The following is an 11,009-nucleotide window of genomic DNA, read 5'->3' as shown; positions in this document are numbered from 1 at the left end:
TGTTGAACATTTGTTGAACATTTGTGATCTTGTCCTGTTATGTTTGAATTCTTCCTGCACCTGGAGTGAGAATGAGGGAGAGACTGATGACGACCCCCTCTCGTTGCGTCATTGAGGGATGTCAAAATAAAAGCTCAAATGTTCATTATGAGGCTATTCAGCTTTTGTTAGATAATCTTGACGCTGCAATGTCTCGCCAACTTGTCATGAGACCAAAACTATAGCTTATATGACACGAGGACACGCAGTAGGAGAAATAATCATTTATTCGACACATTCCCCATGTGATACTTACAGTGTACGACTTTTAGAAGCTGTTTCAATTATGCGGCTCCAGACACATTTGGTTCTTATTGTATAGGTCCAAAATGGCTCTTTCAACACTTTGGGTTGCCGACCCCTGCCCTATAACAACAGTGATGACGCTGGTAATACCTAGAATACCACATATTTTTGACCCTTTGAAACTCTTCAGTCACTCATGTAATGAGCCTGAATAAACTAATTCTGACGCAGAGAAAAGTGGCTTTTCACGTCAGTGACGCTTTTTCCTGTGACAGAATCAGCTGATATTGTGTAGGCTACTATTATTTGTGTTCCATATCAATGCAAGGCTGCTTTTCTCCGCTTGAGAATCCACTGGAATTACTTTATTTGCTCCGAATTTGAAGAGTCACTGCAGTCGAAAGAATGTCATCACTGGTGCTAAAACTCTAGAGTAAAAGGGTTAAATCATTTTCACTGAAGTCTTTGCTTAGACAAGCCTGTACATCCTGGTGAGCCCAGTGCTTAAAAAAAGAAAACACACAAGCTGACATGGGTGTGACAAACTTTTTAATTGCAGGGAAGTAGCCTGTATTCTGTTCCTCTTTGAGAAAGTGCACTGACTGTGGAGAAGAGCGTGCGAGTTTCCTGTATATACCAAATATAATTGTGACACAAGTATTACCTTTCACTAGGTAACAGAAACTGCAGGTGATATCTAATTTTTCAATGTAGGGGTGTAAGAAAATATTGATTCAGTGAAATATAATACTTTATCGGACGATACTTGTATCGATTTAAAATACTGCCAAGGCGAAATGTAATTATTTAAAAGTAAAGATGTAGGTCAGTTTACTACTTAAATATTTCTCAAATTACCAAAATAAAAGCACCATAAATTTGTTTGGGTAAAAGAAAGTTGTTTATGAGATACGGTTGCGATGCTTACTTTTCTGATCATAAATAACATCTATTTTAAAATTTTACTTTTGTAAGAAAAAACTTATTAATAATTATATAATTCTTAAGTCATAACTTGAAAATGGGATTTTGGGACCTTTCTGTGTGGAGTTTGCATGTTCTCCCCGTGCATGCGTGGGTTTTCACCGGCATCCACCGTCCAAAAACATGCTTCATAGGTTAATTGGTGACTCTATATTGCCCCTAGGTGTGAATGTGAGAGTGAATGGGTGTGTGATTGAGGCCCTGCGACAGACTGGTGACCTGTTCAGGGTGTACCCCGCCTTCGCCCTTCAGTAGCCGGGTTAGGCTCCGACACCCCCGCAACCCCGAAAGGGACACAGCGGTCAGGAAAATGGATGGATGGATAACTTGAAAATAGTATAAAAAAAACAAATGTCTGGAACTGTCTTGGGATATATTGGGATATACATTGTATCATGATATGGGTGTCGCGATACACATCGTGTCACCAGACTCTTGCCTATACACACCCCTAGTTCAGTGGAGCCAAATCTCATACTCTTGTTGATCAGTGTTGGTTGGCAGCTACATGGTAATTTATATGGTTCGTAAACACATGTATAATGTGTTCAAATAGGTTTTTGTTATCTTTGAATATCTAAACATTTTTTTAGATAAGGCCTGTTCCCCCAAAAATTGAAGAAAACAAAAAGCATATACTTTAAACCTGTGTTTAGGCTGGTGTGGACGAGTCTCTTCTGGTTATACTGGTATAATGGAATCAGCAAGTTCTAATGGACAGGGCCTTTACCTTAAAGGTTAACTAAGCCACTTTTTAAACAATTTTACCAGTCAGAAAACAGTACAATTACTCTGCCTTTCAGTTGAGTCCATGCACATAATGGGAATCAAGTTTAGTTGCATACCTGTCTACAGCTTTGTCTGTGTCCTAAAAAGAGAAAAAAATAGAGGCATCCGGTTAAAAATGACTTGGCCTTTTTTTTAAAAGCATGAGTTTTGTTTCTTGTAAGACTCGAGGGTCCCCAAACCTTTTTCTGTCTGAGCCTAAGTTGGGCAAGTTTCTGATCTCTCTGTAAATTTGTGTGGTCACACAATCATAGTACTCCACTGAGGTGTAAGGCATGACAAGAAGAACAAAAAAAGCCATCAGAGTTCTAATCTGTGCAAATGAAGAGAGGCAAAACCAGGTAGGGCCAGGTAAGGAGACGGACTGGTTTTAAAGAATGACTGGTATGAAGGTAAGTCAACGTAAGCAAAGACGACATCAGTGAGAACCCTGTTTTGGTTCTTTACAGTCGATGCCTTCACTTCTTAAAAGCTAATGTTAAACTCTGAAAATATTGAGACCAAACGCTGAAGTACAAGAGGAGAAGATTGAAAAGACAAAAAAAGCAGTCACCACACGGGCTGGCCAGCTATGGGGAATGGTGGTAAGATTCTTTTTGGCTTAGTTACTTTGACTTTCTTGTTCAGTGTGACAGCTACCACTAGCAACAAAAAGGAAGTTTAACTCTTGAACATTTGACATAGCTTTTTTCTCTTTATTTTTTTTTTACTAAATGTACTCTTCTTTTTCATCATCTTTCACCTGGTTCCTGATGTAGTTTCATTAACATGATATTCTGTTTCCCTTCTATTTACCTCTATTAGTTAGCACAGTTAAACATGTTTCTCAAACACATTTGTGCTTTAAAAATGTTTCTGCTCCAAGGTTGAAACATAAGAATGTATGCTTTCTAAAAACACTTAAATTAAAAAATGTCGGGATACACTTGATTAGGCTTATTCTTCCTGATGAATTCACCCTGTACCCTCTAAACACATCCAGCGTTCATTCAGGGTATGGATTTATTTTGTATTTTGTAGTAGATAAATGTAAAGTCTATGTGTTTGAGCCTTCAGGATAACACTAGTCTTCTCTCACTCCTGTGTTTGTATGCTACAGGCAGCAGGGTGAACTCAACAGCTGTTGGGATCGCAGTGGGTTTTGGGATCCTGTTCATTCTCTTCACCATTGGAATTGTGCAGTTCTGCTGCAAGTACAAATGCAAAAAGTTGAAAAAGTGCTGCAAGAAGAAAAAGAAGAAGAAGAGTGAGTCACTGAAGAACAAACTATAAATATATCTTCTGATTTCTTTATTAATCGTATTCACTGCTATTTCAGTTACTGCATGAGGAAACTTAGTACAAATCTAATGAGAATAAATTAAAGATAACTAAAGTTACCAAAAAGTTTCTGCAAGAAGCATTTATTCATTTGTCTGTTTTCTTTTGTATTTATAGGGCTAGAGTTTAAAGACAAAGTTCTCACGTAAGTCTATTTTCCATCGGAGTGCAGTTCTGCTGGTTTTATTTCCTCTTGTGAAGTTCTGTCAAAGTTTTCCAGTAACCTCTGTTTGCTTTTACAGGAAAGTTGGCGTGAAAAAGTCACCTCCTCCTTTCTCAATCAGCGGCTCCATAAAATAACAGTGTTGTTTGTCACATCGGCCCACTCCATCCACATGTATCACTTCTTTTAAACTATTGCTTCTAGAATATGTGTATTTAGGTGTTGTTGCTTTATGTTATTTTGATGTTTAAACTTAATACCTTTAAGTTTTTAACTTCTTTTTTTGCAAGATGACCTATGCTAAACTAGACACTTTATTTGACAAAGATGTTTTTGGATTATGTATCCCATACATATGCTTTCTTGAAACAGAGCAAAATACAATGTATCTGACTGTCTAAATATATATTTTTGTTGTTTTATTTTTTAATTTAATCTTTTTAAGATGATGATTAAACATGTGAACAAGAATTTCACTCAAGTTTCACTCCAACTGTTGTAATATGTCACGAGAAACTAACAACATGCTGTGGTATCGAGTGATATAGATGTGAAAGTGCACACACACACACATAAAGGAACCATATACCTTCTCTTGCTTTTGCAAAAAAAACATTGTTTTTCTTTCTTTTATGTCAAGACAGGATATCGCCACAGATCAGTCCCAGCCAACTCAGTTTTCTTGTAAACGGCAGGTGACTTCTCTTCTGAATTCAAGAACTTCTTCCGTTTCTACACTTTCTATTGTTGGCGTTACTAGAATGTCTCATTGTTTTCTCTTTCAGGAAAGTACTTGTTTGTCTCGGTATACATTTGTTTCACCTACAACTGTGATACTGATGCTTTCAGTGAGAAATTATCACAGGGCATTTTTCCGATCTCTGTCTTGTGTGATGTTTCATTTTTCAGGTTTTTAAACATTCTTGTCTGTGTATTGATAGGAGCATAAACATCAACGACTGAATTTTACATCTTAGATCATGTTTATGAGAGGATTAAATTGGAATACCATTGCAACTGTATTAGTTATCGGTACTTAGTCTATTTTCCCACGAATGAATATTTTCTGTAGTTAAATCAGGGGCAGAGCTAGAACATTTTCTATGTGGGGGTGAGAGACGGGCAGAAGACTTTGGAAGGGTGGCAAATAAGAACAAAAGAGTGGAATAAAAGGTCAAATAAAAAGGAAAATATCCAAAAAATACATATTACAAAACCTTTCCAAAATATTTACAATGAAACTCTTTCAAGTTGAAGTGCTTCAAGAAGCTTTTATTAATAATTTCTTAATCTCGACTGAAAATTGTGGGCGGTGGGGTTCTTGCCCCATTTAGGTTTTGTCAAAATGATACATGGAGACGTGCTAATGTACAGAGTTCTAAAAATACAAATGTGTAATCTGTGCTAACTTATGCAGATCTTTTTTTTTGACAATCTGGAGTTATGAAGGTAAATTAAAGTAAAAATATTTTTTTAGCTCTTTTAGTGCAAATGTTGAACACCTAGTAATGTAAAGTGTAGCTATACCAGTATCTACTAATTCTTCTTTATATATTATATCACACTGTAAAAAAGTGAAACCTTGAATCAAATAACCAAAACTCTAAATTGTTCAATTTAAACATATTAGTTTTTATCAAATAAAAAAAATTAAGCTGAATAAACCACCAACTCAAAATTTGTATTAGATAAAAACTAATAATTTTAAATGTAACAAATTACAGAACTTTTGTTAAATGATCCAATGTCTCCCCTTTTTCAGTGAATGGTCCATTGGTGCTGAAAACAGCATGAATTATGCTCCCTTAGTCAAGGTCTTTCTCTTTTTATATATTAAATTATATTGGGTAACTTGTGATCCTTCCTTCCGGTTCACGAGCGGACGTGGCTACGAAGCTCTCCTCATCGGCACTGTAAATATCAGACCAGAAGTTATGAAATTATATTTGATGCAAAGGAAATGGTAAGGTCATGCCAGGTTGGGATTATATAAGTTCGCTTCCACCTACTCTTTTTCAAGCAATAATTTAATGTCCAGTTTTCCTATGTCTGACATATCTTTGTACAGAGGTAAACATCTGTTGATTGTATTACACATGTATTCTTGCTTGATTGCTTGAAATAAACCATTTCTATTAGAAATTCATTTCAAATTTTGGTTATAAGTAGACATTAATACTTTGGTGAGCGTGAATTCAAAGCCTCTGGATTGAGTAATGTTAACCATTGTAGGTCATGTTCATTGAATGTTAAATAAGTTAGAGGAATTCGAATGGAAATAACTAAATTGTAGATATATGTGAGTGAAAACAAGCAACAAAACATTTAAATACTCACAGATCATAAGTAAATACTTTGTGTCAAATGATTAACTCTTAATAAGTTGCAAATTCATTTATGAGGCACTGAAATGTGGGACTTTTTCAAACTGGGTGGAAGTGTGACAGAGGAAGTGTTGGCTTCTTAGTTTAGCAGTGAAACCCCGGACCTGGTTCCTGTACATGATCTGCATGTGGAGATCACAAAACATACTTACTGTATGTCATCTCTAAAAGTTTTGTTCCACTCAGGATTTCCCTTGTGTTTTCTCCAGTCATGTTTTCGTTTTTAGGCCAAAGTTATGGTAAGGGTTTACTCATCGGTTATTTATGTGTGCTAGGTTGAAAACAATTTCAGAAAAAAATTCAAGCATACACTTTCCAACCATGTGCAACAAAAAAGGGTGAGAAACGTAGCATGATACCAACAGAACTTGAATAAATATCTTTATCTATAAATAAATATTTTCAACAGGGGGAAAAACGAAATACATTTAGGAATTTTCAGTTATTTGAAATGAAAGTTTGTTGTTGAGTCAAGTCAACCAAATAGTATAAAAGACAAAATATGCTTTACACATAAAGACAAGACATCATTATATACAGTCTGTTGGACAAATTCCTCTTTTCTTGCAATAAAGCAAGAAAATGATTAAATCTATGAACACTAAAGAGTGGACAGCGTCATGGTGGATGAGGGTGAAACTCTGAAACCTCCTGTTGAGCTGTCAAACAGTTTCTCCTCAAACCCCCCCCCACACGAGTTTCGCTTCCGGGACAAAACAGTTAGTCAGTTGTATGTAAGGCGAGCAAGTCAGCTTCAGCACGTATTCTGTCTTTTCAAGCTCCAATGAACTTATAATAACAGTTGCAGAGAGCAGGTGCACAGCCGAACATCATTTATCGACTTCCTTCCTGTGTTCAACAGCTATGTTTTTTTTCCTCTCTGTTAAATTCCCCCTCTTGTTCCTCAGGTATCTTCGCATGCTGTGATGTTACAGATTTCTTCTGGCATGATGTAGGTCAAGCTGAATCAGCACGGTTTCACTGTTTACGTCAGTCATTTGTCATCTGCACATCACACAGAGACAGTTGCATGTTGTTCATGTTGAAGTCCTGTCCGCAGCTCATTAGTGGCAGAGATGCTAATAGGGGAAAAGTGTCGTTCATATGTAAAATAGTTGTCTCTGCATCATGTAAGATGACAGTTTCCATTTGTGGCGTACTTGCATAACTAGAAAACACTAGTTTTCCATTGTAGGAATCCATCAAGTCACTTTGGTTGTCCAGTTGTCCGTTTTCAGTGCTCACAGCTCTGTGTTTAGATACCTCCTTTACAAAGTGGCTAAACTTAAGGCACCAGCTGCATTGACCCGCTCCTGAACAGATGCACGATTGTGGTCCAGCTCTGTATCCCGTCACCACTTCTGCTAAAATGGTCTCTGTTGGTATATTCTCTTCGTTGCACGCAGGGTTCTGGGAAACGGAGGGACGCTGGCTTAGATAAGAGCCAGTCTCTATGAGGTGTGTGTGGTCTGGAACATCAAGGTTAACTGAAGAGAGCTCCAGCTTGGTGTCCATTCCCACCCCACTGTCTTCTCTCTGTCTAACTGGATCTGCTGGCGTCCTGTCATCCGTCAGTGGATACTGACTGCTGGTGGAGTTCTCTGATTCCATCAAGCTCCCGCAGCCACTGTCTTCCTGTCTTGAGGGTGAACTCCCTCCGTTGTCTGTAGCAGAGTTCGTCTCCATGCTAACCCAACTGTTCACGCTGGTCCTTTTGGTGTCTTTCGTTTCTCCTGCTGCCGTCACATGACTCACAGGGAGATTAACGACTACTCTGTTCCTCGCCAGGAACCAACCTTTGTCTGTGACCACCTCTGTAGGTCCTTCTGCCACAGACAGTGGATGCCAGCCACTTTTAGTAGATTTCTAATGGGGGAAGAGCAGAACAGAAAAAAGTATTACTTTTTTTATATTGCTTTGATATGCTACTAAATGATCAGTGAATTGATGTACTCACCAGTGCAGCAGGAGTTTTTGCAGGAACTCTCACGTAACATAAGATAATCATTCCTATAATGAAAACTACTGCCAGAAAACCAAGAATGGATAACGATGAAATGGCAAGAATGTACCATTCTGAAAAATAAGAGAAAAAGCAATACAAATTCACATGTTTGACCTGCTTGAAAAGTCCCCCTAGTTATTAAATTCAACATCATTTGCATCTAAATCAAAGAAACAAAGAATAAATACATAAATATTTATTGTTACATATTTTTTAATGATACTGAAGCAATGTATAAATCAATTGTTTGGATTTCTAAATGGATTTAATTCCTTATGTTATTTTTAGTGTTATTCTTACCTTGCTCTGGAAGATTCAGGCATTGAGACGCTGACTTGTCACTGTAGAAGAGAGCTCCTTTGCCTTCAACCATGGCACTGACACAGTATTTTGTGCCCTGCTGAAGCCCTGTGAAAACTTTTGTTCTCTGATCCATCAGTGCACTGTCTTCCAGGTGAGCTTCGGTAGTCTGTGGTGGAGGAAAAATCAAGTTTACTTCATGCATTTTTTTTCTATGAATAATTACAAATCACTTTCTTGTATTTTATATTTATTGCATTATTCTGTTATGGAAACCTACCTTGTTTTCAGGCCCGAATTCTTCCAAGTAAACAGTGAAGGTGACTCCGTATGGAAACACTTTTTTCAGGATGGGTTTTTCATGAATATAGACGTTGATGGTGCTGGAAGTAGCCCACAATGTAAAAGAGGGAGGCAGCAATTGACCTAAAAGCAGACAAAGACACAAAGAGTTTTATTTACAACAATAGTGTGTGGTTAAACCATGCATTGGTGAAGTAACAAATTAGAAACTTACTTTTGTTTGGGTAAAATTTGGGTATTTTCTTCTCCGACTGATGATGTGGTGTGACCAGCCTCACTCTGACCTTGTAGGCACCATCATAGTTTTCGATAAGTTTGGTGATATCACAGAAAGGCTTTGTGATTTTCATGCAGTCCGAAACGTTTTTCCACTCTCCTCCATATCTGAAAACAACATTTTCACGTGTTATAGTTTTTAAAGTGAGAGTAAAAATATGAAAATAAGCTTGAATTAAAAATGCATTTGCAAAAATATGTAAATTAGACATACCTTCCCATTTCCACATTGTACCAGTAGTATGAAGGGAGATTCACAGGATCTTCCCACGTTACTGTTACTTCCCCATCCCAAATGTTCACATCTAGTTTTTCAGGCGGAGCGACTTTATTTCCTATAAACCAAAAAAAAATCCAAAATTGTTTTATAAAACAGTACATCTATTTTTCAAGTATTCAAGTATAAGTCCAACATCTCTACAGCACTATATTGCAAAAGAATGGTAAAAAGAAATGAACTGAATAGAAATTCAATAATATACAAATTGTGGTTGAAGTCAGAACAGCAAAACTTTGGTGAAAAAAAAGCGCACTCACAAAAAAGGTTTGGTGAGAATGACGCGATATGCTTTTTTGTACAGGAAGAGGAGCTTTACACATTTCCACAGAAAATAACTTTCAGATTTTTGACTTAACGGAAACACTGAAAATAATCCATTAAATTAGCTTATAATCTTATTTGATGTCACTATGATGAAAATCTTTCAGACTCTTTACCAACTTTCCATATAAGACAACCCCTTAGTGGTCAGAGATCACTCACACTTTACAGCTATGAAAAATTAACAGAACACTTAATTTAGTACAAACTATATTCTGACAAATCCAAACAAACACATTAGCAAAAATATTTAATAGGATTTAAACCTTGACAATACCTGAAACGAGGCTCAGAAAAAGAATGAAGGCGAAGATCGGCATTTGGATTTTCTTCTCCATTGTAAGAGCTTGGAAAGACGGTTGATGTTTGATGAAAATCCAGTCAGCTACAAGAAAGAAAGCCCCTCATCACAAAGGTTCAAGAAAACATCCTAACCTAACTAAGAACACAGCTGTTCACTTTCTGTCGCTTAGATGACTTTCCATGTGAGGAATACACCTACTACAAAAATGTTTGATCAAGTACTGTCCCCTCCCTCTCAGATGACGCATTTCCTGCTGTGAAACTCTCTGTGATGCAATGGCTGGTTTCCCTCTTCTCAAACCCTCTCTCAACTAACTTACTGTTCTCCGTTTTTTTTTTTTTTTTTCATGCATGCCCTGTTTTTAGTTTGCTATTGATAGATGTTGGCCTATCTGATATGTGTGCCAAAAATAAGGAAGTAGCACCTGTCAGGATTTTCCCTTTAGAGCTTAGTAGTCTTCAGTTGCTTTGCAAAACTGTTTTTATGTTTTATTTGTTGGGTCAAAATAAGGAAAGCACAGCATGCAATTGAAAAGATTTGAATATTTAAGTACCTCTTTTTTATTTAACAGATGGCTTTTTCAACTAAGCTCAAATGACTAATCTCCTGTACTATTTCAAGAAAAAATAAGAGATAACGAACACAAAAAGCTTTTTAAACTGAAAAATGGTTATTAGTGTATACTTACACTCGCTACTATTCAGCAATATAGGGTACTAAGTGTCTTGTTCAAGGTCAGTTTAACACATGGTTGAGCAAGGCAGGAGCTGAACCCCATAGAGCAAATTCAGATACATTTACTGAATATGGATGTTACGGATGACACACGCAGAAAATGTTGATAAGAGATTATCGATGAACTTTTACAAACATAACTGCCCACACATGCAGTTTGGAAACCACAACTTCAGTGATTTTTAAAAAATATCCCTTGCTTCATATTCTTATCTTCAAAATGGTGATATTTCCATGTTATTCTTTTTATCTTTTGATTTGAAGGTTTTGTGGTATGCTAACATTTTCACACTTATCTTTTTGAAGAGAAATGATTTAGAATTTTACAATCCTCTTAACACATAATGCTATGGCTACTGCTAATCAAACTGTCTACTTGTTTTTACATCTACATTTTACACAAATTTTATATTTCCATATTTATTAATTAGTTGCCATGCTGACATGTATTATAAAAGTGGAGTTTGATTTTAGATCTACCAAACACTTTATATTTACATTGTAGAACACTTTCTACAGTCAAAATGACATGAGCAAATACACTTTATTTGCAGTACATTAGC

The 11,009-nt window shown here is 36.6% G+C and overlaps 1 protein-coding gene across 1 annotated transcript; it reads right to left on the bottom strand.

The window, feature by feature from the left end:
• Window positions 1-6,078: 6,078 nt before the first annotated feature.
• Window positions 6,079-9,797, bottom strand: il10ra (interleukin 10 receptor, alpha). The gene is made up of 7 exons (XM_024276470.2): window positions 9,685-9,797; window positions 9,021-9,141; window positions 8,745-8,914; window positions 8,508-8,653; window positions 8,228-8,396; window positions 7,880-7,998; window positions 6,079-7,788 (listed from the first exon to the last, which is right to left on the bottom strand). Exons 1-7 carry the CDS (start codon window positions 9,743-9,745, stop codon window positions 6,913-6,915), a joined length of 1,662 nt encoding a protein of 553 aa, XP_024132238.1. The 5' UTR covers window positions 9,746-9,797; the 3' UTR covers window positions 6,079-6,912.
• Window positions 9,798-11,009: the final 1,212 nt, after the last annotated feature.

This window comes from Oryzias melastigma, linkage group LG13, assembly GCF_002922805.2.
Source record: "Oryzias melastigma strain HK-1 linkage group LG13, ASM292280v2, whole genome shotgun sequence".
Taxonomy (NCBI): domain Eukaryota; kingdom Metazoa; phylum Chordata; class Actinopteri; order Beloniformes; family Adrianichthyidae; genus Oryzias; species Oryzias melastigma.
Note: the sequence above shows the minus strand (reverse complement) of the source record. Positions and strands in the feature narration are given on the sequence as shown.